The 27,184-nt window shown below is 51.3% G+C and overlaps 9 protein-coding genes across 9 annotated transcripts; 6 read left to right on the top strand and 3 right to left on the bottom strand.

Annotated features, from left to right (window-relative positions):
- Positions 1 to 82: 82 nt before the first annotated feature.
- AAFC00_006233 (uncharacterized protein) lies at positions 83 to 969 on the top strand (the record flags this gene model as incomplete). Its single annotated transcript, XM_069346155.1, has 3 exons — positions 83 to 94; positions 202 to 747; positions 823 to 969. The coding sequence occupies 3 exons, from the start codon at positions 83 to 85 to the stop codon at positions 967 to 969; spliced, it is 705 nt and encodes a 234-aa protein (XP_069197363.1).
- Positions 970 to 1,293: 324 nt separating this feature from the next.
- AAFC00_006232 (uncharacterized protein) lies at positions 1,294 to 2,105 on the bottom strand (the record flags this gene model as incomplete). Its single annotated transcript, XM_069346152.1, has 3 exons — positions 1,294 to 1,635; positions 1,703 to 1,986; positions 2,066 to 2,105. 3 exons carry the CDS (start codon positions 2,103 to 2,105, stop codon positions 1,294 to 1,296), a joined length of 666 nt encoding a protein of 221 aa, XP_069197362.1.
- Positions 2,106 to 2,547: 442 nt separating this feature from the next.
- AAFC00_006231 (uncharacterized protein) lies at positions 2,548 to 3,557 on the top strand (the record flags this gene model as incomplete). Its single annotated transcript, XM_069346151.1, has 5 exons — positions 2,548 to 2,594; positions 2,655 to 2,688; positions 2,747 to 3,107; positions 3,160 to 3,321; positions 3,382 to 3,557. 5 exons carry the CDS (start codon positions 2,548 to 2,550, stop codon positions 3,555 to 3,557), a joined length of 780 nt encoding a protein of 259 aa, XP_069197361.1.
- Positions 3,558 to 3,877: 320 nt separating this feature from the next.
- Positions 3,878 to 5,410, top strand: AAFC00_006230 (uncharacterized protein; the record flags this gene model as incomplete). Its single annotated transcript, XM_069346150.1, has 4 exons — positions 3,878 to 4,099; positions 4,186 to 4,331; positions 4,395 to 4,522; positions 4,578 to 5,410. The coding sequence occupies 4 exons, from the start codon at positions 3,878 to 3,880 to the stop codon at positions 5,408 to 5,410; spliced, it is 1,329 nt and encodes a 442-aa protein (XP_069197360.1).
- Positions 5,411 to 6,109: 699 nt separating this feature from the next.
- AAFC00_006229 (uncharacterized protein) lies at positions 6,110 to 6,808 on the top strand (the record flags this gene model as incomplete). Its single annotated transcript, XM_069346149.1, has 1 exon — positions 6,110 to 6,808. One exon carries the CDS (start codon positions 6,110 to 6,112, stop codon positions 6,806 to 6,808), a length of 699 nt encoding a protein of 232 aa, XP_069197359.1.
- Positions 6,809 to 9,518: 2,710 nt separating this feature from the next.
- AAFC00_006228 (uncharacterized protein) lies at positions 9,519 to 11,403 on the top strand (the record flags this gene model as incomplete). The annotated part of the gene is made up of 2 exons (XM_069346148.1): positions 9,519 to 10,255; positions 10,305 to 11,403. The coding sequence occupies 2 exons, from the start codon at positions 9,519 to 9,521 to the stop codon at positions 11,401 to 11,403; spliced, it is 1,836 nt and encodes a 611-aa protein (XP_069197358.1).
- Positions 11,404 to 12,567: 1,164 nt separating this feature from the next.
- Positions 12,568 to 13,540, top strand: AAFC00_006227 (uncharacterized protein; the record flags this gene model as incomplete). Its single annotated transcript, XM_069346147.1, has 2 exons — positions 12,568 to 13,335; positions 13,463 to 13,540. 2 exons carry the CDS (start codon positions 12,568 to 12,570, stop codon positions 13,538 to 13,540), a joined length of 846 nt encoding a protein of 281 aa, XP_069197357.1.
- A 3,481-nt stretch (positions 13,541 to 17,021) lies between these two features.
- On the bottom strand, positions 17,022 to 18,623 carry AAFC00_006226 (uncharacterized protein; the record flags this gene model as incomplete). Its single annotated transcript, XM_069346146.1, has 3 exons — positions 17,022 to 17,723; positions 17,780 to 18,463; positions 18,528 to 18,623. 3 exons carry the CDS (start codon positions 18,621 to 18,623, stop codon positions 17,022 to 17,024), a joined length of 1,482 nt encoding a protein of 493 aa, XP_069197356.1.
- A 5,182-nt stretch (positions 18,624 to 23,805) lies between these two features.
- Positions 23,806 to 26,292, bottom strand: AAFC00_006225 (uncharacterized protein; the record flags this gene model as incomplete). The annotated part of the gene is made up of 4 exons (XM_069346144.1): positions 23,806 to 24,076; positions 24,130 to 25,888; positions 25,995 to 26,075; positions 26,136 to 26,292. 4 exons carry the CDS (start codon positions 26,290 to 26,292, stop codon positions 23,806 to 23,808), a joined length of 2,268 nt encoding a protein of 755 aa, XP_069197355.1.
- Positions 26,293 to 27,184: the final 892 nt, after the last annotated feature.

The raw sequence follows: 27,184 nt of genomic DNA, 5'->3' as shown, positions 1-27,184 counted from the left end.
AAGGATTTCGTGTATCTGATCATCAAGATTTGCGACTTTTCGTGACAGTCTCATTCAACTTCTTGCACAGCAGATCGTCGAGATGTACATTCTGGTATGTTAATCTTCTCTTCTTTTCCTGTTGATCAGTCAGAGAAAAAGAGAAGCAAGCAAAGCAAGACAAGATGAAGAAAATGATTCTCATTCGTGGGGGGTGCAAAGGTGACCATAGCGGACTTGATCCAAATCGCGCCGCAAGAATTCGAAAAGCGCAGCGCACAAGCAATCGAAGACAACATCAATGCCAAATACAGCGACAAGGTGATCCACAAAGTGGGGTTATGTCTGGGTCTGTATGACATCCTCAACACCAGCGAAGGCTTGATCGGGCACGGCACGGGCATCGTGAATGTCAATGTTGACTTTCGCCTCATCGTCTTTCGACCATTCAAAGGCGAGATCCTACAGGGTAAGATCGTGTCCAACACGCCCCTAGGAATTCGCATCACGATGGACTTCTTCGAGGACATCTTTGTGCCCGCGCCTTATATGCTTTTCGAGCCAAGCCATTTCGACCAGGCAGAGCAGACGTGGGTGTGGAGCGCAGGTGAAGGTAATGATTTCTTCTTCGACAACTACGAAACCGTGCGCTTCAGAGTCGAGGGCGAGACGTGGACGGATCTGAGCCCCGACAAGCAGATGGCACAGGCAGAGCAAGCAGAAAATGATGAGCAGACGGAGACGAGGATATCGCCTTACGAGATCACGGTAGGTCAACATGCGTTGAGACGACATAGATGCGATATTATCACGGAAAGAGATACTAATTGCTTTTGTGACCAGGCTTCTATGCAGCAGAGTGGTCTGGGCCCGTTATTGTGGTGGGATCAGGAAGATGATCCGATAGATGGGGAGGAGTATGCCGAAGAGGGAGAAGGCGAAGCTCAGGCAAATGGTGGCGCAGACGAAGTCATGGAGGGAATGAGCTGAGCAGTGCCAGAGAGATTGTAAGGATCTTCCAGTCACAGGTGCAATGATGCGCCTAAGTATGTGGCGAAATGTCAGAGGCAGTGACGATTCCGCATAGCCAGTCACGAAAGGATATCTGACGAATGCCACCAAAAAGGGAACTGCGTGTAGCGGTGGGCATTGGACGGCAGGACGAAAGCACTTTGAGGGCGTTTCGGTTCAATCAGGGAAACCACATCATATGACAGGCGAAGTTTTGGGGGGTATATGAAATTTAAGCTCAACCACTTTTCTTCACTTTACCCTGCTTGACACGCATCATCTCGGATAACGTGGATCAGTCTTTCACTTCCTTTTGGACACTTTGGACTGCATCTTGGCACCCTGCTGCTTGACGGTCTCAAAGGCTTCGGCGGTGGCATCGGGAGCGACAGTCTGGGTGCTCGTCGCACCTGGGCCTTGCTCGATAGCATTCTTTGGATCTGCCTCTCCGATCAGGGGTACACTGCTTGCGAGCCACTGCTGGAAAGGCTTGGCGACGAAGAAGCCGTCCGCAGTGAACCACTGCGTGAAAGGGGCATTGATCTCGATCTGCTCCGTCTGACTCACGGAACTGGCGGCCTTGCTATACGTGATTTTCAGACGGTAAGTTGGGTCAAGCTTCTCCGTCCGTGAGATTATAGACAACTGTTGAGCAAGAAGAAGCGGGTCAGCACAACAAACACATATGTTGCCCTCGGAATTGATGTCTCACCTTTCGTCCCTTCCAATCTCCTGTGAACACAGTCCCCTTCTCTACAGCCCAAATCCAGTAGGTGAAAACGCCATTCAGAATAAAGTAGGCAGCAACAGTGATGGCAGTCCAATGTTTTGTAGCGTCAAAGCCGAGCTTGTAGTCGTATGCAAATGTGACGGCGGCAATGATGACAGCAGAGTAGCCTAGAGCAAGCTTGACATCGGTGTGGAAGTGCGATTGACGGACCGAGGGCAGAGATGCAAGGTAATTCTGGAGTGCATCATCGGTCGTGTTCTTGCAGTCTGAACGTGAAGATATATGTCAGAGCTGGGGAGGTTCGCAGATGAATTTGAGGAAGGTAGGGTATGTTTTGGAACGTACCTGCAAGATTGTAGGGCGAGATTCTCGAATCGCCTGACATGATGATGGAGTGTTATATTCCCAGGCGATCCTGACTGTTTGGTGTGAATGCTCTCGAGTGTCTCAAGATCGAAGGATATCTATCGTTTTGGCTCGGACAGTTGTTGTCTTCCTGGAACATGTGCCGAGATGCTCTCTGTGTATGAATATGAATATGAATACCTGTACCTTAACCTCGAATGTGGGGAAAGTTCCTTATTACTGTCGGGTAATTACCTTTCAATAAGGTAAGGGCGGAGGACGGAGGACGGAGGACGGAGGTCGGAGGTTCATGACGCCAGAGCCCGACATTCAGGTCAGTGCTGAGTGCGGCGCGCATTCAGACATACCTTACTGTAGCTAACTGTAGGTACTGGGATATCTATAGTACACTCGCTCACTCCAGACACAACAGTGTACGCTTGCTGTGTATTGCGTCGCTTCCGCCGTCAGGGATCTTCAACATGGCCGAACCAGTGGTACAAATGATCCACAGGGATCCAGCTCTCTTGTAAGGAGGAACCCCGACAGTCTTTGCAACGCCCGTCCACATACTCTAACAGAGCTATAGCTACTGGATCCTCCTTCCAATCACCGTGGTCATGGTACGATAGAAGATATGCACCCACATTGGTGGCGTTGTCGTTTAACACATACACACAGGTCTTGACTGGTCTCATGCGACACTACCTCTCGACCCTCCTTCAGTCAACACCCAAGCCTCAGACTCTACCGGTCCTGCGTCAGAATCGCGCTCTCATGCGCGGCGTGAACCTGCGCAACAACTTCAACCAGCTCTTGCCTGCTGCATTCACCGCGCGCAGAGCTTACATGGTCGAAGCATACAAGGAGGGCGTCTTTCTGGCCGAGCCCGACATGCGCGGCAAGCCAAGGCCGAACCCAATGACCGATCCTGCCATGATGGAGGGTATGATGGGCATGATGAAGGGCAATGTCGCCATGATGGTTCCTCAGACTCTGATCATGGGCTGGATCAATGCCTTTTTCGCCGGCTATGTCATCAGTATGTCACAAAGTCCACTGCCAGACCACCTGTCGTCTAATCTTTACTATAGTGAAACTACCATTTCCCCTCACACCGCAGTTCAAGAGCATGTTACAGTCGGGCGTTGGCACCAGAGACTTGGACGTGAGATGGGTGTCGAGTCTGTCATGGTACTTCCTTACCTTGTTTGGTCTTCAGCCCGTGTATAACTTCATTCTTGGCAGCAACAACGGTATGTTTCCTCGCATCACATGCACATTGTTCATGACACAGAGACACTGATATCCCACAGCCGCAAGTCAAGTATCCCAGCAGATGGCTCAGGCTCAGATGGGCAGCATGCCTGGCATGGGTCCCGAACAAGACCCCGACAAGCTGTTCCAGAACGAAGCCGAGAACCTCGAGGTGCTTGAGCACAAGTGCATCCTCGAGGGAGTCGAGGATAGATTATTGGCCAGCTTGGCATGAATATCACCGAGCAGATTCACGTACACATAGACCCAAGCATGATCGAGTCGATCCGCCTCCAATTCATAAAAGTAATGCCAAGAATCTCATGACCTGATCGGCATATTACCCTTGTACTCCACTGTACTTGTGCTGTACTGTACTGTAATGCAACTGCGGGGAAGCTTTAAACATTTCCCATCCTTATTGAGTCTCCACCTTGATGTAATCTATTTCTTATATATACTGTATCTCTTATATATACTCCGTATATCCGACTCTTGTGGATCGTAAAACTCTGAAGGCCACCTCCTCGCCGACAGACACAAAGCAGCGGAATCATGTCTATGATATCCTTCAGTAACCTGGGCTTCGGCATCCCCAATTTCCTTCGATCGAGTGACGCCTCCGCACAGGGTATCGACTTAGCACCGGTCGAGATCCACGAGATTGAAGAATCGCCAGAGAAGAGAGCTCGCACGCTCAAGCATTTCATCAAGGGAAACCACATCAATCACTCCATCATTTACCATCATCTGGAGTTTCACAACCATGCGCCTCACGTAGGTTGATTCCATCCACCTGGAGCCCTTGAATGTGGAAGCCCAGAGCAATAGTAGCAGTGTGAATGCTGAGACGGATGGAATAGATTCTCGGATCCGCTTTCTTGCTCGGAGCAAGCGTGGAGCGCATGCATGACATCTACGAGAAAGAGTCGGAAGAGCTGGAGCCCTGGGTCGACGCCCCTTCCGAAATTTCCAAGCACGACTGGCAAGACTATCTGGGAAAGAGAGAGTATGTGCTGCAACTGTTCGTTTATACAAGACTTGAGTCGAGATATTGATACAAAGCCTGCAGGTACCAACGCGCATGGGTCGATTTCTTCGAGGATCAGCTCGTTCAATTCGGCTATGACTGGAAGCAGCTGCTTTTCCACTTTCTATTTCACCGCAAGAATCCTCTTATAAACAACGTCATCGCTGGCCGTATGTTCACGTGCTTTCCGATGTCAATGTAGAGTCTGCTAAACACTGTGCTCAGTCGGCCATCCCCTCATACATCTCGGCTATGCCCTGGAGCTGAACTCACCCACTTTGGCCATCGAGGCACTCGCACTCGTGGCTTCGTTCTATAACAAAGAGCATGAATACCTTGACGACCCCTCATATACGAAGCCGTCACCGTGGACCTCGGAGTCTCCGCTTGAGGTCTTCGAAAAGATGCGTCAAGACTCCCGCTTCGAGTCCATTGGCCTAGACTCGCCTGGCTCTGAGACGTTAGAGGCGGTCACCAAAAACCCTGACTCGGAGGCCTTGCTCTTGGAATTCTGGAATGCTCTCACTGTGCACGGCCATCCTTCTCAATTCGAACAGGTCCAGAAGGCTGCCATTGCGCTGCTAGTATCACCCCACGAGCATGGTCAAAAGTACGACTTCTTCCTCGTGCACGTGCTGACAAGCACACACGCTCTGCGTGTCGTCATCCCAATGATCCCCAAGCAGTACCATATCGCTCTTGTTCGACAATGGTGGCTGTTTGCCGTGTCAACTTACATAGCTCAGCAACGTCCCAAGATCGATGTGGCAAAGATACACGCTTTCGATCTCAAAGGCAAGACTTGGAAGCACATTGATGACGACGCAGTGAACGGGGAGTACAAACTCGATGCACACTTTGTCAAGGCGCTGAGGGCAATGAAGGTCGCCAAGGAGACTTGGGGCGACCCAGATGAATACTTTCTCAAGGCTGCTGTTCATCTGAACGAGACCTTCGACGGTTGGGGTGGATTTGGCAACCTGACAGCAATCGAACTCGAAGCCATTCAGAAAAGGGAAGCGCTTGCTGCTAAAAAGGGAATGCCGACTGGTTTTTGAGAACCAGTAAGATCTAACTCACATTTCAAAGACATCTGACTTGTGGATATTGCATGGGAATATGGCGCTCATTGTTCTTCACTACCTAGCCCTGTGTTCTTTTCCCCATGTTACCAAAGTGCTTGCACTATAGTCAATGTACCAAGCTTGCATGTACAGCACAGGTGTGTTCAGAATCGTTCAGAAGTGGTTCATGCTATGCTTGGCGTTCTCGGATCTCGGAAGTAACAGAAGTGCAGAAAGCGTAGACCACAATCTTTGAAACACGGACCTTTTCAGAAGAGACCAAACATGAAATGAACCCCCGGTCACGCTTTTTGGTCTTGTGCACTTTCTATTAGCAGGCTAAACACCACCTTCCCAGCTCTGCTGTACTATACTCTTATTCTTGATTTGCTGCCGACAAGTGCAGAGTCGCAGTGATACTTGTGCGATAATTGTACATTCCACCCTGTCCCGGGTAGACACATTCACACGCAGCTTGCGCGCATCTCTCACATCCGAGCCGCTTATTAGCTTGCGCAACATTTCTTTGCCGTGGCAAATCTGGAACTCGAGACTGCGCCTTCCCAGGACCTTCCCAAGCTAAGCTGGATTGATTGGGGTAGCACATCAGCAGCTACATCAAGCAAGCTTGATCACAGAATCTTCAAGCAGCTTTTCGATTGCAGAACAAGAATCCGCAATAAAGACGGAAATATGTCACCTCCAACAGCACCTCTCTATCACCTCTTCATCCTAGCCAACTTCTACGCGACCCTGGTGCACTTTCCCATCCCCCGCGCAGGCCTATCTTCTCCCCAAAAAGCAGTAACTCTGTTCCTGCTCTCCTTGACCTCAATCCTCCTATCCTTCGGCCCTGTCATCCAGAACCCCCCATCCGCACCTACGACGATCGAATCGTCCATCTTCGGCAAAATCGGCGTCTTCGGTCTCGCCAGCAGTCTCTTGCTCTTCATCTGGACCGCCGCAGTCACAGGCCGCGGCAACCTGCCCTGCGTGTTCGCCAAAGGCGGGCCTACGGCGCTTGTTGTCTCCGCGTCGTCTGCCAGAAAGGACGCTGTTATCGTGCGCGGAGGCTCTTATGCTTGGATCCGCCACCCCTTCTACGCGTCGGAGTTCCTGGGCTTCGTCGGCGTTCTGGGTGCTACTATGGGCGCTGTCAAGCCTGAGGCTATGGCGCGTGCGTATGCCGGTGAGGACGGCGGCACGATTGGGTTCAGAGTCTGCGCCCAGATTGTCGTCACGGTCGTGCTGACTGTCATGTTGATTGGTGCTGCGGGCGCTGAGGAAAGGGCGATTCTAAAGGGCGAGGGCAAGGATGTTGCTGGTGTCAAGGAGGTTTATGAGACGTATAGGAGGGAGGTCAAGGCGAAGTTTGTTCCGGGGCTTTTTTAGGTCTGTGAGCCTCATCTCCCTGTCTTTCTCGCGCTCTGGTGAAGTGTTTGCGAGATTGCTCCGTGTTTGAGTCTACTAGTTGATGTGATGGCTTTTCTCTGTGTGTTGGGTCCAAGTCAGGGGGACGAACGAGTGGCAAAACGAGGCACAACAGACATTTCGCAATCAGTAAAATAGAGAGGACATGCATCAAGGCGAACCATATGTCAATGCCAACTACCTTGTAAACGCTAATGAACAGAAGAAGTATATATAATCAACGAAGAATAAGAAGAGTAGCAGTAGTAGAACCGGATCAAAGCCTCGGCGTACCTGCATACAACTCATGCACGCCCCTCCTCGCACCATCAGCAGCATCCATCTCATGCGCCGCCACTTCCCTCGCATCCAGCTCTCTACTCTTCTGCAGGTGTGCTTTCGAGTCATCGCTACCACCGCCCCCCTGCTACCGATTTCTGAGTTCATAGTCTGGTGGACTGCTGCTGTGATTGGCTTTATGCCGTTGCTGGTCTGCCAAGGGCAAGTCTTCGGCTTCTGCCTCTCCGAATAGGAGCCCTCGTTGCTGGTTCAGTTATCTGCGGCGGCGGGATCGTCGGAAGAAGTAGATGAAGAGAAGCAGGGCCAGGAGGAGAATGCCTAGCGAGGCACCGACGCTTGCACCTACTGTTGTTGCTAGGGATGGAGAAGGTGATGGTGATGGAGTGGGAGACGAGATGGATTGTGAGGAAGGAGGGTCTGTGGTTTGAGGGCTTGTTGGGATGGAACTGGATGATGCTCGTGCTTTGCTTGGCGATGATGTAGTGTGCGGTGTTGATGAGGCTGGTGATGTTTGGAGGGTCGTTGATGGCTTTGATGTCGTCGATGGACTCGTTGTCGATGGGGTCGTAGAGCTCGATGTCGTCGACGACCCGAAGCCGATCGTGGTCAAAATCGAAGCTCGGCCTGGGGAACCATATCAGTCAGATCAGCATAGCCTTCTGAGCTTCTTCTGCTTTGTTTTGGACAAAACGTGTCATGACTCACCCGTCGCTAGTCGGGCGATGTTGGATGTTTTCGCGCAGTCTACCGCGTCCATATTGAAGTCGATGCAATAATATAGCTGCATGTCACCCGTCTCATCACACTTGGCCATACCCTCTCCACCACTAAGCAAATAATTCGCAGGGGCTTCGCCATTGACGCAGAAATTGGGACAATTCGAGTCTCTCCATGTCTTGTCTGTGCAGCTTCCTCTCACATATTCAGTCGCATTCGGAGTCTCTATCGTAGCCATGCAGATTCCGTTGTCTAAACAAGCATATCCGAATCCGCAGCACCATGAGGCTTCTGGTCCTGATAGACATGGTACGTCTGAATTTGTGACCGTTCCGTCGGGATAGTAACATGTTGAGAACACGCCGATTATGAAGAACTGGATGAGACTGATCCATGATATCATGGTGTATCGACGTCTGTCGTACATCTGGCGCGCGTGTGGTAGCTTCGCAACGATCCTTATTGCTGAAAGCAAAGTCGAACTAAACAGATGAAATGGAGCGAGAGCATGCTGAAGGGGACAGAACTACCAGACCCAAGTTACATACCAGATATCGGAAAGACAACCCACGTCTTCACCTCAAGTCGAATGGACTAGCCTTGTGATCTGAGATAAATTGCAAGCTGGAAGGGGCATTTATAGCATACGTGAAGAGAGCCAATGGCGACTTACTGTTGACGCCGATAAGCATCCCCAAAGGTGGTGGCGGCGGCTACATACACTTGTGGAAGCGCTTTATTCGCAAGGCAAACAACATAATGATAGCCCTCTTGAACCTGTCACAATGGAACAGTTGGACTTGCACCTAGCTTAGTACTGCTTATGATCTTATTGAGACTCGAGGTCAATGCCGCGACCACGCGAAGTTGTGACAGTCAGAGCATATAGGAGCTCTCGACGAGGTGTCGCAGATTGATACACATGCACCAGGCAGCTGCACAAATTCGAGTACCCTGGAGGCAGTATAGCGGCAGCGGTAGCATGCTTGCTTCGAATCGTTGCACATGTGCGACGGGAAGTGATAATTGGGACGCCAAGACGTGAGGTCTAGAGAGAGAGGCATGACGAGCCAAAACTTAGGATGAGCCCAATTCTTCTCACACCACCGTACTACAAATATACTGTACTGTTAAGCCACATCAATGCGGTTGGACACACTACACAATCCCTTGTGATGTGGCGCGTGGGAGCTTCCGAATGTGCAAAGGGCGTGAGCTGCTCTGGCGGCTATGGCTAGGTGACAGCGCTAAGGTATCGTGCTCAATGCTCAATGCTCGCATGTATGACAACAATCCCAATCATGGCACAAACCAATTGACGCCGCCAGGAGCACTCTCATCTGCATCGAGATATATGCAGCCTCAGATTTCCCTGTTTTACAATGGCGCTCACGCCACCTTGAGGTGTCTATTCCCATATATATGATCGGCGACCGGCAGAGCAGCCGCAGCCGCTCGTGCTCAGATATGTTACTTGTATATCACTATCGCGCGCGTATCTACGAATCAATGTACAGCATGCGGATGAGCGATGGGTGCGCTCACCAGCGCAGAGAGCCTCAGTGACGCCGCGAGGGTTGTACACGGACACATTCACTCATTGTAGATTCTTCACTTCATCAACATCCATCATATTTCTCCCCCAGTCTTCCATGCTGGTCTAGTAAAGGTCATCATGCTGCCTTCGACGCAAATCCCGGCATTCTTATCGGGACGTCGCATCGTCGTAGTCGCGGGATGTCTTGTTCTTTTTGTTCTGTTGTATGAGACCTCTTACTTCATCGACACGACCCCTTCACATGCATTCGAAGAGTCCAAGGCAACTTTGTCGCTACCTCCTTCGCCGGATCTTAATGATGGCAATTTTCACTGGCAGGATGTCAAAATACATTACCCCGTGATATCTCTAATACCCCTACCTACAGGTCAAGTATCGCCAGTACCACGAATTCAACATGCTTTCGGCCGTGAATCCCAAGCAGCCAAAACCACTCGAGTAGAACGTCAAGCTGCTGTCAAGGAAGCATTCGAGCATGCGTGGAGTGGATACAGATCTCGAGCCTGGATGGCGGATGAAGTAGCGCCACTCTCTGGCGGATCCAACAATTTCTTCGGAGGATGGGCCGCAAGTTTGGTGGACGCATTAGACACGTTATGGATCATGGAAATGGGGGACGAATTTGCCGAGGCAGTGGCAGCCATTGAAACGATAGATTTCACGACCACGGATGAAACAACGTTGAATCTCTTCGAGACGACGATCCGCTACATGGGAGGATTCCTGGGCGCATATGATCTATCTGGTGGGACTTACCCTACGCTGCTTCGGAAAGCAATGGAGCTTGGTGAGATGTTACTGGTCGCCTTCGACACGCCAAACCATATGCCCATCACGCGATGGGAATGGAAAAGGTAAGATTGCATCCTCTACAACTTGTGTATTATGCTAACATATTCGAAGGTCTAAGAATGGTGAGAGGACGGAAGCCAGTGCAAACACTTTGGTTGCAGAAATCGGATCTTTGACGTTGGAGTTCACTCGACTTTCGCAACTCACGGGTGATATGCGTTACTATGATGCTGTGCAGCGAATCACCAATCACTTCGACGAGCAACAGATGACCACTAAGCTACCCGGCATGTGGCCAGTGTTGGTAAACGCCAGAGACCTCAAGTTTGGAGAAGATACAGGGTATACCCTGGGCGCCATGGCCGACTCCTTGTTCGAATATTTCCCCAAGGAGCACATGCTCCTTGGAGGACAGTCTCAGCAGTACCGGAAGTTGTACGAGCGAGCGGCCGAGGTCTTTTCCAAGTACAACTTCTACAGGCCTATGGTCAAAGACGAAGCTGATATCCTTTTCTCTGGCGGTGTGCGAGCAGATGGCTCAGGCGCCACTCCAGTGCTTGATACATCCGAGCAACACCTAGTCTGCTATGCTGGAGGCATGGTGGCGATAGCAGCTAGGATATTCGACCGGCCCGAGGATCTGGCGACGGCTCGCAAGCTGACCGATGGATGCATTTGGGCGTATGACTCTATGCCAAATGGACTCATGGCCGAGGTTGCACACTTTACACCATGCGCCTCGAAAGGTGGGCGCTGTCCGTGGGAGGAGGAAAAGTGGCATTCCAGCGTCATGGCGTACGAATCTGACTCAGACCGTGCATCGGGTCTTTCATATGCTGAACGTGTCGACATACGCATCAAGAACGAGCGACTTCCACCAGGTTACTCACATATTGACGATCGCCGGTACATTCTGCGACCCGAAGCGATAGAGTCGGTCTTTGTGCTGTATCGCATCACGGGCGACATGAAGTATCAAGACGCAGCTTGGAGGATGTTTCAGGCCATTGAGAAGCACACGCGGACGGAGATTGCAAATGCGGCGCTGGATGATATCACCGCCTCGCCACCGACGAAGTCAGATCGCATGGAGAGCTTTTGGATGGCGGAAACGCTCAAGTATTTCTATCTGGTCTTTGCGGAACCAGATCTGGTCAGCTTGGATCATTATGTGTTGAACACTGAGGCGCATCCACTCAAGCGGTCTTGACTGGAGAGGTTGACGTGGAAGTAGTGCTGTTTTTGTATTTGATAACTTTCTCATCCTGAGATAAGATAAAACTGTGGTAGAAACAACAGACCATAAAGTACAATTTATCTACACGCGGGTATTTTGTGGTCGCATGATGATGCAAAGCGAGTATATATTCTTGCACATGAAAGATGGCTACCATCAATTCTTCCGTGGCGCAATTGGCTAGCGCGTTCGACTGTTAATCGAGAGGTTCCTAGTTCAAGCCTAGGCGGGAGAGACGTTCCGTTTTGCCAGTTTTGTTCTTGACCTTGACACCTGGGTCTTGCTTTCTGGCATTAAAGTGTGATAATTTGCTACCTTAATTTGATGTTTGCTATCGCTTACCTTACCTAAGGTACCTTACCTTACCGTACCTTGTACTTGTGCTAGCTGAGGTAAGCTTTCTTATGGCACATGCGGTGTCCTGTCTGTCCAGGGTCTATTGATAGCGGATGATTTGTAGGTGCACACGATAGAAGGTACACACGATAGAAGTGCAACGAAGTACGGAGTACAGTAGATCGCAAAAGCTCAATTCAGTGGCACTATTACTATTCCTAAGGAGATCCAAGAGTCTACCAAGATACGGTGCAAGCGTTCTTCCCGATCACGGTCAGGAATGAACCCAAAACGAATCCTTATCGTTTGCATCGAGTGGTGGTATAGCGCAAAATGACGCAAGCGCCAAGGGCTGATGGGTTCTGGTGGGCTGTCGTGCAAAGTGATTGTAGCTAAGCTAATTAAGCGTGTGAGTGACTTTGTAGGTTAGATAGCGCATCGTCAGTTAATGGTAAGAGAGCTGGCAATAGAGGGGCGGCGGAGGTGGGAAATGTTTCCCTTAGTCGCACGATTGCTGAATCATCACCAATCATCATCATCATCACTACTGTTACTCTTACTATTGGCGTTGTTGCACGATTTGATTGCTAGAACCAATCTTATAATAGAAACAATTCTGCTTCTTCTCCTGATCAACAGCGTATAATATTGCAATCCTCTGCCTGAAGTGTAATAGGCCGAGAATAAACCACTCTTCTTCTCTCCACTGGAAAACATCACCTCGTTCCTGCTTGAAGAGCATACAACAGAGCGCAGTCTCTTGCATCGGGCATTAAGAAAGAAAAACGAAACATTCCCACAATGGCGACGTGCACAGTCAACGAAGTGATCTCGCCCGCCGACTTCTCAAATGCCATCTCCAGCAACCCGAGTGCGCTGAGCGTCATCTACTTCCACGCCTCATGGGCGGAGCCATGCAAGCACATGAGCAGCGCAATCGAAACTCTGGCCTCGACCTACCCAGCCACGAACCCGCCCAACACCGTCTTCATCCGCGTCGACGCCGACGACGTCAGTGATGTCGCCGAGCAATACGACGTCGCCTCGGTGCCCTACATCGTGCTGCAGAAGAACGGCCAGGTCATCGAAGTCGTCTCGTCGCCCTCCATCGCCGCCGTTCGCGCAGCCGTAGAGAAACACGCCGGCGCAGCCTCAGCCTCGTCGGGCACCACCGGTCTTCCTCCTCCTCAGCAGGTCCAGCAGACGACCAAGAACCTCGGCGACTACGCCCCCTCAGCCAGCGAGCAACAAACAGCGCCTGAATTCTCCTCGGGCGACCACGCGGCGGCCGCAGCGCAACAGCAAGAATCCAAAGAAGAGCTCAACGGCCGCCTGTCGGAGCTCGTCAAGGCCGCGCCCGTCATGCTGTTCATGAAGGGCACCCCGAGCTCGCCGCAGTGTGGTTTCTCGCGCCAGACGGTCGCGCTGCTTCGCGAAAAGGGCGTGCGCTATGGTTTCTTCAATATCCTCGCCGATGACGATGTCAGGCAGGGCCTCAAGGAGTTTTCGGATTGGCCCACCTTCCCGCAGGTTTACTGCGATGGAGAACTCGTCGGTGGATTGGATATTGTGAGTTTCTTTTTTTTCCCCCTCGTTTCCCCTATCTTCTCCCCCCCCCCCTCCCTCCTCGCCATGTTATGTCGCTTTTTCAGTCCTCGAGACAGAAACAAGGGTACCTTGCTAACAAGAACAACAGCTGAGAGAAGAATTTGAAAACGACCCCGAGTTCATGAAGGACTACGCCGTCGGACCCAAGGGTGGTCCAGGAATGTAGAGTACTTCCCAAAATGATGACAAAAGGACTTATTCCTCACTCACACAAGACACGTCAAAGATCAGATCAGAATACATGAATAAGGAAGAGAAGAAAGTTGGGGGGAAAAAAATGAAACAAAGGTTCATCTTCAATGGAAAGGAGACACGATGCAGTGGGTCGTTATCCGCTCCTCCTCTCTCCTCGACCCCCTCGACTCGGTCGTCTACACGAAGTAGTATAAGTAGTATCCTTTGCTTTCTTATCTTCAGTTTCTCCATTTCTGGCTCCAGAATGAGGTCCATCGAAGAAAAGCAAGCGTAAAAGGCTGAGAGACATCAGACTTCACTCCGCAGCACAGGACCAGAAACACAACAGGCAGAGTGTATGCAGATTCGATGGATATCTTTTGATTTGTGTGACTATCCCCTGTCCCATGTTTGCCCATGTCTGTGTTCCACTTCCCTGGTTTTCTTCTGAACGCATCTGACGACGAAATGAGGACTTTCTTCCCTTCTCTGCCTTTTTCATGCTATTGCGCTATGCTATGCTATGCTGATCACGAACTGATTTGTTTTCACCCCTGTCTGTACATGAGACGATAAAATGCGCGGAAATTCCAGATCTCCTTGATTTCTGCCCTGTTGTGCATCTCTCTTGTGCATATGCTTTTATGCTTTGTACGTCGATTGAGCCCCTGTCGAGTTCCCATGTTCTGCTCGTGATGAGACTTGTCGCTTTCTTCGAGGCCTTCCTGGCTCTGATCCCCTACTTCGCCTCTTGACCATTACTCCCTCGCCTGCACACTCTCCTCCCACACCATCTCAAAGTCCTTCTCATCCTCCTGCTGCTGCTGATCAATCGAGACCTCACCCTCAACCTTCTCCAAAAGCCCATGATGCGCGCCGAGGACATGTTCTCTCCACGCCTCTTCACCGTCAAAAAGACCGTCACACCCCTCATGCACACAAGCCAGTTTGTTCTTCATCTCTGCATTGTTCACCAGGCTGTACTGATAGCCTGCGCGCAGATGCATGTGGCAGCCGATGTAGGGGCAGTGGAAGCCTGAGAGGGTGTCTTTTTCTTCTTTTTGCTGTTGTTGTTGTTGTTGTTGTTGTTGTTGTTTCTGACGAGGTAGGGTGGTGGATCTTTGTTGGGTTTGCTGGGCGACGGGGGACGATGCGTGGTCCATGAGTGCGGCGCGCAGGTGCTGGAGTTTTGGCTGCTGAGAGAGGGGCGATGATGCGTGGTCCATGAATGCGGTGTGCAGGTGTTGGAGGCTCGGGATCGCGGTCGTAGATGTTGTGGTGCCTACTCGCTGCTCGGTTGCAAGAGGGGTTTGGATGTGGGAAACACCCTGGAAGCTGCTGAGGTGTTGCTGTTGCTGTTGTAGGTTCTGGTACTGCTGCTGGGACATTCTTCGTAGTCGGCAATATGGACCTTCGGCGAGGAGAAAGTTCCAGTCTTGACTCAGACCTTCGCCGTGGCAGACTTGGTTGTACCCCATTTCGAACACGGGTGAGACTGTCGACGCCGCGATAGCCGACGGGTCATCGACTTTCTGCTCCGATGAATTGGACTGCTGTCGAAGCAAGTTAGAAGCTGCAGCGTCACGTGCTGCCAGATGTTTTGAGACGAGCTCGAGTCTCAGCCTTGCAGTCTTGCTTAGCGTAGCGTTCCGCTGCGGCTTCTCTATCGGGTCGGTCGATGCGGACGTCTTGCTAGCATTGCGCCAGTGAGTATCGAAGTGAGCGGCTTCCCTGTTAGCGAGAGCGGCGGCAACTTTTCGTCTCTGCGCCGAAGAAAAGTCTTGGTAGATCGGCAGACCATCTGCCAGAGATAGATGCTCTAGTGACTCTTGTACATCGTGTCGAACATCTTTCTTGATATCCATGAATGAATCATTTCGAGAGCTGGCAAGTTCGTGAGGCCGAGCTGCGTGATGCAAAGAACCATTGGCAGTAAAGTCCTGAAGATCAGCCGTGTTCCATTGAGGAGGAGTCTGGTGGCCATCATCGTCCCGACCAGACAGAGGGGAAACAGATCTAGAGCTAGAAGCGCCATCTTTGTCGATAGCACAATCCCTCCTCAGAAAATCCAGTACTTCGTCTTCGAGTTCCTCGCCACCACTTTTCTGGTACCGTCGAGGGTTCTTCAGTATGGTATTCGCCTTGTGTCGTTTACTCAGGTACTTCTGCTGTTGTCTCTGGCCGGGAAGACCTCGATTGTGGTCGTGAAGATGGTTGTCGCCACCCTTTGCTTGACGAAAACTCTGTAGGTCGCCAGTGGCAGCGTAAGCAGCATCTAGAGATAACAGGTCATGAGTGAGCGAGCCGGCGGATTGAGCGACGCGTGAGAACCATCCTTGATGTGGCGATTGGGTGTCTGTTTCGAAATTCATGATGGATAGATGTATGGCCCCACGACGCGAGAGAATGCTCGTTATGCTTTTGCCGACTACTTTCTTTTCTTCCTCAGATCTTAGACTTTCCAGTCCTTGTATGGGTATGCGTAGTAACGTTTCTTACAACTATCCCCATATATGACAACGACTTCCTCCACCAAGAGCGATATATATATGGCGTTCTCCCCAGCGAAACTTTGCACAATCTCTCTGTCTCACAAAGAAACAAGGGTTCATTGACAGGTAGGAAAAGGAAAGAAACAAGAGGACACAGGCAACAAGAAAAACAGCAATATAGATCTTATCCCTAGGCTTGTTTACAACAGCATGATAATCAGCAAGTCAAAAGAACAAAAAAATCAGGGGAATTATTACAAGTCACAATATGTCAAGAGAAAGAACAATCGTGGGGGGGATCGCGCAAAAGGCGGACGGGCTGGCGGACTTTTTGTCCCTAAAGAGAGCGCAAGAGAGGTACTACTTGTTCGCGACTGTACCTTTTCCCCCCCTCTCTCTCTCTCTCTCCTCTCGCTCTCTATTTCCTTCCATCAGCGGCAGGGACTCGCTCACTCACTCGTAAAGCTGCCGTTTACGGTAGGACGCGGCCGAAAACCTACTTCCGAAATGCGGGGGGAAAGTACCGTACCTTGCTGTAGTAAGCGCTGCAGAGGAACAGGGTCTTCTCTCTGCACGGTGCTGCTGCTCCCCGATCAAAGCCGAGGCTTACCTACTGCGCATTAGTTGTTCGAGGACGATAAAGATAAGAAGAGATGTAGATTGGGTGATCATACAGAGGATATCGTCGGATGGCCTCGGTTGGTTGATGCACCTAGTCAGTCTTGTATTACTCCATATGATGCATGCATGATGGACTGATGAGTACCCTTACGTATGTAGGTACTGTACAAGAGACCTACCTATCTTGCATGTTGCCGAAGTAGCTCGTATGATGAGAGCGGTCCTCGGTACAGTGTGCTGCGAAAGTCTCGCGTCATGAATGACAATACTTGCAGACGAAAGAGCGGTCGTGGACACTCAGCAAAGGAGTTGTGATTCATTATAAGTTGAGATATAGTACACGACTGTTGTTGCTGGCGTCTATAACTCGTCCTTGTAGGTCTCCTCGCTACCTGCCTCGCCTCCTCCTTCCGAGTCTTCAACATCGCTCCTTCTGTCCTCGCCGTCTTCGCCGCCTTTTCCCTCATCACTGCCCCTTCCCTCCTCGTCCTTGTCTTCGTCTCCGAGCAAAACACCTCTGTATTCCCTGCCCTGAGGCGTATCGAACACGTCGAGTTTCCACGCCTGACCATCAGCGATCTTCTCGAGCTCTTTCTTCAGCTCTTCGACACTCTTGGCGTCTCCGAGTCCCATCTTCTTCAATTGCTCGGGAGACATGAGTTTGCCCATGCTATCGGCAATTGTTTCGACGAAGGTCTCCTTGCCTCCGCCGACAATGGCTGATCTCTGGATGTGGGCGTCTTCCGACACCCATTTGTGAGCTCCGAGCATGATGCCGCCGATCACAGGAGGTGGCTTCGACTGTGGCTCCTCGAAGGGGTTCTCGATATGGTCGCCGTGATCCTCATGGCGCTGTGCTTCTTTCAGCTCTTTCTCGTAGTCGGCAATCTGATCCTCGGCGATGACGGGTGAACAAGAAATAGTGTTGGGTTTGTCTTTGCGAGGCGGCAGAAACGCGACATCATTGCACAGGCGAGGCGTCTTGATGATCATGAGGTAGGCACATGTCGCGATCTCCTTTATTCCAGAGATCTTGTCCGATGATGTCGGATCGCAATGGAACTGGAAAGTGAAATCAGTAAGAGTCCTGCGCAGTAATGGAAAATACAAGATCGTACCTGAACTTCCACCCGCCTCTCTCTACCCGTGAGATCGCAGACTGTGCCACCTCCCAGGCGTTGTACCAAGTATCTGTTCTCTCCTCTTGTCTCCAGCGTGCCCAATGCCTTGCTCGCCTGTCCAGTCTTGCTCTTTGCGACTCCCTTCATCTCCTTCGGAAGCGACTCTTCCACCGAACCCAACGTGAAACCCGTGACACCTGGATCCTCGACAGGCGGATACGCCGGGATTCCCTGACTGGGCGGGAGCTGATGGAACTGCTTGACGCCCTTGCCGTAGCAGTATTGATAGCTCCACCACCCGCTCCAGAAGTAGACGCAGCTGCCTTGCATGCCCTGGAGCAGCTCCCAGCCCCGATCATTGGCCCGCGCCAGCTCCTTCTCCTCTTCTTGCTTCGTGAGCGTCTGGTTGGCGTCTGGCCTGCCGGCTGCGACGTCGATGATGGGTATCCGACACGAGTACCGTCGGTTTCCTAGGATCATCTCCTCGTACTCATATTTCAGCGGGTCTTTCTGAGCGTGCTTCGAGTCGTCGTCGTCATGCGTGTTTCCTCCATTTAATGCAATGTCTGTTTCCGACGTGGGGTCTTGTATGATGCTCTCCTGGTGCTCCTTGTGGTCGCCATTCCGTAGCGCCTGGGCTTGCGCTTCTGTCAGATAATCATCGCTGTAGATGATCTCGAACTGCAAAGTTTCCTCGTCATCAGCATCTCTTGTCGTCTGCGTAGATATCAAAGTGATCACCTACTTGGGGATACGCCAATACGTCGTCTTGAACACTAAAGACATGCTGGCTGGCCAGCACCACGCGAAGGACGGCGGGCAAGGCCCAGAAACTCCTCATTGTGTACAGCTCTCAATCTCGATTATTCCGTAGTTCCCTTTCGCTCTGCAAATAGATAAAACGAAACACTCCCTTGGGTGCTTCTTTCTATTGTTGACACATGTCATCATGCGGAGAAGGACGATGGAACAATTCCTATTCGGAGTTACGGTGCAATATACGGGAGTAGCTGACTTGCCTCACATGCCTTGGTAGTACTTCCTTATCTTATCTCCAGCTTATCCTCATGCTTTGATAGTCCTCCTCTCATCACAATTCAATTCTCAACACAAGCAGTCAGGTATAAAAGCATAGCGTCGTTTGTACTTAGGGTTTCATCTCTGTGGAAGAATGCTACGCAGCACATGTAAAACCAGGCTGCAGCAACCAGGCGCGAAAGTCGCGTGAAAAGATGAAGCAACGGAAAAACACAAATAGCCGATGCAACGTCCAGCAAATGCATCTTCGTCAGTCCACTCTTGCATGCCTAAGGTCGCGCGAAGATGCTCTGGATCATGGCGATGGTGCTCCTGTATCGTCAAGCACGACTTCCTCCTCGACAACCTCAAACGGCCTCCCTTTGCGGTCAATGTATTGCTTGACCTTGGTGATCCTGAGCCAACCAGGCTGAGTCTGGCCAACTCTCTCGTCGATACCGGGCATCCTCGCTGTTGAGCCAAGTCTGTATCCCTCGTGTCCATCGTGACTTCTGGCTGGACTGCCCTCTGTGAGGACCTCCATGCTCATGGTCGGGCTGATCTCTGCTCGAAATGGTCCATGTGCATCTGACGGTATCTCGACCTTGACACTCTTCTTTTGCTCCGCTCTCCTCTTGAGGTCTTCTGCACGTTCACGAGAAGGAGATTCTGACAGAGCTCGAGTCAGAAAGCGATTCGTCGCTGCTCTGTATGTCTCGATGCCCTCTACCGGACCATAGCGATGCGAAGTTCGCCCACGTCCACGCTCATAGTAGTACTCGTCGGACCCGGACCCGCTGCTGTTCGGCCCATCTAGGCCATGACCATGAGCGTCTCTACCACGTCGGGATATACCAGCAGTGCGCGCTGACCTAGATGGTTGAGGCGGTGGAGGTACACTTACTGGAGCGATATTATCCCCACTTGCGAACGTGACATGAGCATTCGTATATAGTCCGTCAGCTCCAGGGCTACTGGAAGGTCGCAGGATCCCTCTTGGCCTTGTTGCTGGTCTTTCTTGTTCCCTTGTGCCTTCGTGAATGATGGCATCTTGGTCCAGGTTGTCATCTTGTTCAGGTCGATAGTGCCTATCACGACGCTCAGGCGAAGTGCAAGACATTCTGACAAGCCTCTCGGTCACTATGCGTTCTCTCGAGGGGGTCCTCTCGCGATAGACACGTCGACTTTCCCGGAGGACATCCTCGTCTCTGGGCGGGAATGGAGGCCGTTCAGTCCTTCCACCTGGAATCATGTACACATGATCGTCTTCAACGATCGGACGGTGCCTCCCACCATGGTTGTGTTTCCTATGCTGTTGCTTATGCATCGCAAGAGAATCGAGAGGATTGTGCTCAGGCTTAAGCCCACTGCGACTCTCCTTCTGCCAAACAGTCATCTCATCGCTGTCCTGTGTGACATAGGTCGGGGCTGTGCCATAGGTCTCGCGGAAGAAGGTTCTATCTCCTGCTGGACGCTCATCGACAATGGCAGGGCCGACATGTGTGGAAGGTCTAGGTGCTTTTGACCCATGATATGGAGCTTCGATATTCCTTGTGACGGCATAGTCCGAGCGACGGCTGCCGTGTCTATCCATGATCTCGTCTCGAGAGGGACCAGACTCTTGCTGAGACGAAATATAAATCCTGTCTTCTTTGTCGACATCAGCATAGGATTGGGCCAGATGAGTTCCTGATGCAGCAAACTGTTTTCCATAACCTTGACCACCAATCTCAGTATCATCATAGCGACGGGTGGTTTTTCCATTATTATGGGACGCGACATTGTGCTCCTGGTCAAATCGGCGTTGGGCACGTTGACTTATGGATGAATTCGGGCCTATAGTACCCGAGGCTGCGGCGTGTCTGCTCTTCTGACCGGCAAGATCATCGTAAGTGACTTCTGTGTCAAGATGACGTTGTTCATGCGTCGCATCATGCCATTGTTCGAAGGCATCCCTTTTGACTACGTAGTATCTAGTCCGCGGTTGCACAGCAGAGGCCGCACGAGGTGCTGGAAGATTCTGGGGCGACATTACTTCTGATCTCCGTGAGATGTAGAAGTACTCTGGTCCATCAGTCGTCTGTGTCGCGGCAGTATATGCGTGTAGCGGTGTTCTGCTTGCAGTAGGCATTGCTTCAGTGTTGGGTTGTAATGGGCTGCTGCGACCTGGATGTCTCTCAAAGTCCGTCACGGGACGGCTTTTGGCATGGCTTGGTCCATCTGGGCTGAACGGAGCGCTCTCCGAAGGATTCATACCACTATGCGGTTCCTTTTGTTCCGTAGCTACCATACGACCATGGCTATAAGGGTTGGCATGAGCTTCAATAGACCGCTCAGCTCCTCGGTAGCTCTTGATCTCGTCACGCGCAATCCTGCACACATCAGATGCAGTGATTGAGGAATACTTCCTGTCCTGTGTGCTCGGACAAAGGCGCGATGATGAGATGCTTGCTACGTGCGGTACTGTTCCTTCCTTGACGTTCATGACATCCTCTGGCAAAGTCGAATATGTTTGAGGTATGATGTAAGCCGGCAAGAACGGTGGTGGCATCGCCATGAATTTAGTGTTCGTCAACTCCTCCTTGGCAATCTCACGAACCCTCGAGGACGTGATTGACGCGTTCTGAGGAGGAAGAGGTGCTTTCACTGACTTCGAAATATGGTCATGAGTGGGCGAGGTGTAGAGCGTTTCCACACTTGCTGCGAACTCAGTTGCTGATTTATGAGGCGGGCCCTTGTCGGAGTTGGCATTGATATCACTCGTCGAAACACGAATACTGTCAACATGAGACGGCACTTCACTATGGTGATAATGAAGGGCCTGCGATGATGCCTTCTGTGAAGCTGACGACCGTACATTTGCCGCCACCGAGGCGGTAGGAACTTCCTCTCCATTGATGTAAATTTTCGTTGTTACTTTGGTGTGACTCTGGCGCTCTAAAGGGTGGTGGGATCCCAAGCTCGGTGCACCAACATTCACCGGATTGGTTGTCCAGCCTGAAATATTATCTGATTGTACAGCCTTGTACTGCACGCCTGTCTCGTCATCATACTTTGATCCTGGCGGCAATGCCTCATCTCCTCCGTTGGTAGAAGTAATGGTGACTTTTTCGCGAGCACGATGTTTTGACTGGCAACGTTGGCACAAACTAAGATCAGGGATTGGATCGCCAGGGTGAACAGGATTGCGATGATGATAAGTCTTGGATCTTGGTTGACGGCAGCCATGACAAACATGGTATACCAAGAACGGAGAGCCGGTACGAGTTTGCGCATGAAAAGGTATCGCAGGAGGAAGTGACACTGACGTCGCTTGGTATGACTCAGGGGGCGGTGGTGGTGGGATCGTTAGTGACTGCGAGAACTGCTGCATGTGCGCTGCAGCGTGTGCACTTGACGATTGGTAGTGAGAATGAGCCCGCTGAGAGCTAGGGGCATGCGCATCGTCTCGCATAGATGCCATTGAGGGCCTTGAACGAGACGATTTGTTCGTGATTAGTGTGGGAGCAGCATCAGAGACAAGATCAGAGTACGAAAAGTTGTTCTCATCGGGGTATCTCCTAGGTTGAGAGGCACGCTGTGCTGTGTGAGAATGAGAAGAGCGAGTGCTGCCAACCATTATTGTAGCCAGCGCCTCAGGAGAAGACTGTGTTGGACGTGGGAGGAGGGCTGACTTAGTCCATTTGCGACTGCCGGATCTGAGCGGTGCCTCACAGGGAAGTTGAAGAATGATGATGTTGGTTATCCGTCAGTCAGAGGGTAGGTTGATAGGTGTTTTGTTAGGGTGTTGTGAGTACTGGTGCTTTTTGGGGCCAGTCTAAAAACAGTTGCGTTTGTATGGCGTTGGCAGGTGGCAGCCGTCAAGTGAATTTGAAAATGGAAGGAGCGTCGAATGGAACATGTGAAGCACCACAAAACAGATCTCGCAATCCTGTGTCGAATCTTACGACGGACGACCTTGGGCTTTCGAGTTGCTGACTCTCTCAGGTTTAGGTGGAAGCTCGCGAGGCCGCGGCCGGTGCGCCAGAAGACACGACCTCAGTGGTGCGTCCCGCAGGAGCGGTAGTGGCGGCTGCAGGAGCAGTCGTTTCTGTCACTGTCTGACCAGTGGCAGGATCTGTCCTAGTCACGACTTGTTGACCACCTGAAGGACTAGTGCCTGCCGGTCCGCCTGTGGTCACAACCTGAGTGGTGCTTGCACCTGCCGGACCAGCCCCAGCTGCGTGCTGTTTAGCTTGTTCTTGGTCGACAGCTACCCTCTTCTGATGCTCTTCTTCGAGCCTCTTCTCTTCTCTCTTGTACTTTCGGTGCAGCAGTAGAAGCGTAGTGAGTAAAACTAGGTAAGAAGCAAAGGGAATGGCGATGCCGGAAGCGATAGCCACTGTGCCTCTACAACCCATCTTCAACTGTGCTGTCTGGCGCGTTAGTTCAGGGATCGGTGAGACACTCTGACATATCGACATACATTTGTAAAAGTCCACAACACACTCGACGCTGAAGGTCTGTGCAAGCCTATGAACTGCTGTTGTCTTCGCAGGTGCACCAGGAACGAAAGGTGACTAAATCAGGAGATAGACGCCAGCTTCGAGGATGACAACGCTCCAATTGAAAGAATGTGAGTGGAATTATATCGCCTGCGAAGAATGGATGACTATGAGGAGATCAACGAGAAGTCGGCCATGTTAAAGGCGTCTATCATTCTGATGGCTTCTGACACTTCCCGATTTGCACCCATGCCTGCACCCGTTGTACAAAGGTAGTCGCCACCAACCTACCGCGAGGTACCATTTGGGCAGGTATGACGATGATTCCCGCAACGGAGCTTGACTTGAACAAAAGGACTCAAAACTCTTGAAAGCTTGCCCGATCTCAAAGTACCTTAGCCAGAACGAATATCAACAACAGAACGGAAGGCAGATCCGTCAAATGTGAACTTTTCTTCATGCATTTTTTCTAAGCAGATTCTAACATATACAAACCCTTTGTGGGCTAGCCATTACAGACATCTAGTCCACACGGAGGACTCTGGCACCCCTGCGCTTGCCAGCCTTCTTCTTCTTCTGACCCTTGTCGAAGGCAGCCACGCTCTGGTGGTTTCTGCCAAGGTTGTCGTAGTCCTTGACCTTGTAGATTCTGATGATCCAGTTCTCACTGGTAAAGGCCTCCTCGACAGTCGTGAGCTCAGGACCCTGAGCGGGCAGGCGTGAGTTACGGACACGGTCCATAGCTTGACCGGCGGGGAAGAGAGAGTCGTAGTTGTAGTACGACATCTTGTACCTATCGCAATAGTTAGTGATTTTCCTGATAGAAGGTAGGGATATTCATCTTACATCAAGCTGTTCTTCATGGTCTCAGTGGCACCATCGTCCACTCTGTACTCGCCGCGAGGAGTGAAGTAGTCGCGCTCCTTGATCTCATCGGGCCATATGCCCTCGGCAATTCTGACCATCCAGAGGAACTTGTTGATATCATCGCCGGAATAGCCGATGAGACCTCCAAACACGACAAGCACGTAATCGACCTCGTGCTCCTTCATGATAGGGTATGAGACCTCTTCTCGAGAGCTCATGGCCTTGCCGACGGTCGCGATATGGGTGTTGTTCCAGGTGTTGTTGTCGACAAGAGTGGGGCGGTCGGCCATACCACCGATCTGGTAGCCATAATCCCACCATGACATGATCTTGGCAGTGGGCTCGGTGTTCTGGCGCAGCCAATAGTAGGCCTCACGGTAGTCGTCAATGATGTGTTGAGAGCCATCGGCCATGCGGGAAGCCAGAACAACGGATGGAGAAGAATAGGCATTCGAAGTGACCCAGGTACAGTGCAGGACGAAGAGCAGGAGATAGGTGGCGATCGTGCCCGTCATGGCAAACTTAGAAAGTGTCGAGTAGATTCCGACCAAGGGCTTGGTGGTGGACCTGAGTCCCTCGGGGAATGCAGCAGCTGCGGCCTTGACGACATCGGTCTCTCCCTTGGCGTTGCCGTTGCTCTGTGCAGGCTCGACAGGCTTCTTGGTTGAGACAAAGGTGTCCAAGATCTGCGACAGGGCCATAGCAGCTGCGACACATACGACCGGAGTCAGAGTGAGCATCAGACGGACCATGACGCCGGCGAAGTAAGAAGCCAGGACAGCGTAGATGACAATGAAGACTTGCTCATCCTTGAGTTGACGGAAACACATGTAGACACCGGCGGGGAAGAGCCAGATGAGCATGTTCAAGTCAAAGAAAAAGGCAGGCCATGCGGTCGGCTGGTGCTCAGAGACCGATGCGATAATGGGGATGTGGATCTTGGCATAACCGGTATCCCACAGAGAGTAGAAACGTCCACTCCAAGGCGCAATGACACCGGAAACAGTGAGCAGGACCAGACCTCCGAAAGCGACGACAAAGATAACGAGGACAAGGGCGCGGAGCAGGGTCTGGAACTGCTTGCTCGGGACCTGTCCACGGACCCACTCGACGAATGCGACAATCTGGAGAAGACCAAAGACACCAAGGGCGGCCATGTGGTCACTGGACCTGATGGGGAGGAAGCCCACGAAGGGGATCTGCATGCTCGCGAGAGTGCCGAGTCCGTACCAAGTGGTGTAGCTGACGTAGAGTCTCGGGCTGTATCTTCCCATGCAGATGAGGACGAAAGCATGGAGGGGGAGCAGGTTGGTGATGAAGACGTAACCACCCCAGGCGGAGACCATGTAACCGTAGAACAGAGCAGTCAAAGCTCCCCAGGTAATCGAACCCAGCTTCAAACTCTTGATCCACAGGAAGAAGGTGAATACCAGCAGGAAAATGGCAATTGCCTCGTTGTCGTAACTTCCAGCCACAGAACGCGAAATGTAGCCAGGGGTGATACCCATGAAGGCTGCGGCAAGAAGTCCAGCAGAGGGCGAACTCGACATCTCCGAAGTAAGAAGATAGGTCGCGTATGCGGTAAGACCCGAGAAAGCAGGGGCGAGGAGAACGCAAATGTTGCGGATATCAACAGGGAATGTGAGGAATCGAAGGATGTGGTAGATGACGCCGCTGGTAACCATCAAACCCGGGTAGAGAGTGCCACCGGTGACACGTCCAAGAGGATGCCATGTTCCTTGATGCTCGTCAGTATGTGCTCCAGTTTTCTCCCTCTGGTGTTCATGCAGCATCAATTGAGGCAATTGCAGGACACAGGGCAGATGAAAAAGGAAGGAACTCACGGTCGTCGAACCAGTCCCAGAACTTATAAAAGCCATTGGAGACGAGGTACTTGGTAGCTCTGAAATTGAACCACGGGTCGACTACACGGATCAATCACATCAGTATGTGCTCGTCAAGATGAGGAGACTGTGTTATCTTACATTCGTGAATGATACTCTCGAAGCGAATGACCGAGAAGAGACGACTGCTGATGGCAGCAGCAGCAATGGTGACCAGGATGATCAACCTGAGTAGACCTCTGGTGTTGCGCCCCGTCTCTCCCGTGAAGAAGAGACTTCCAGTCTTTTCGGCAGCCATGTTATCGCAGCACACGAGACGGAGATAATTGGGGTGCTGTGACTGTACTGTAGCTGTACTGTACACGGTGTTCCACTGGCGAACAACGTACTGTACCCCAAGTCGCTCCTACCTTCTTAGTCCGCTGCTACCAATTCGGGAAGAGCTTCGGGGCGACAAGCTGGCCTCTGAAGTCTTGGCGTTCAGGGACACGAAACAATGCCATAAACGCGTCAGCAAGCTAACCTTTCTGCAACGACATGAGGAGGGGAAGCTCCAGTGCCTAGCCGAGTACGAGTACCTCTAACCACGCCATTTACTTCTGTACTGTATAACATGTTCAATCCTGCGATTGTTACCACGGTGGTTGACATCGTACAGTACCTTGAAGTCGAAGCATTTAAGGTCGTGGTCCTACCCTTGTAACCAGCAACGAATTTCTGGTTACATATAACAATGGTGCATGACTCTGTATTGCACTGCACAGAGCTGTAGCTAGATCCAAATCAACGTCCTTGTCTGTGACCATCACGACTACCTACCTTGCATTCCTCACTTTGCGTTATAGCGTCTTACCTCGGATACTTTGTTTCATTGGACCAAGTCTATTCTTCTCTAGCATTGCCTTTCTCAGTCATTCTGATCATACTCCTTGATCTTGGTGGAACGAAAAAACACTCAGAATTAGCAATCTATCACTATTCGTTACGTCATTCCCATCTCATCCTATATCGTTCCCCCTCATTGACACCATCATTATAATCATCACCGTATCCACCACCCTTTCAGACCGCTCTGGAAAGAAATACGAATATGTTAATCATTAAAATCAAGAAATGTTGACGTCGGCGATGCAAGTAAGAGAAAAGCAACGGAAAAGAGGTATGGTTCTCGACGTATGTTGCAATCTTGT

This window comes from Neodothiora populina (assembly GCF_041146345.1).
Source record: "Neodothiora populina strain CPC 39397 chromosome Unknown canker_contig_7, whole genome shotgun sequence".
In the NCBI taxonomy this organism is placed as follows: domain Eukaryota; kingdom Fungi; phylum Ascomycota; class Dothideomycetes; order Dothideales; family Dothioraceae; genus Neodothiora; species Neodothiora populina.
The sequence above is the reverse complement of the archived record's forward strand: the minus strand, read 5'-3'. Positions and strand labels throughout refer to the sequence as shown.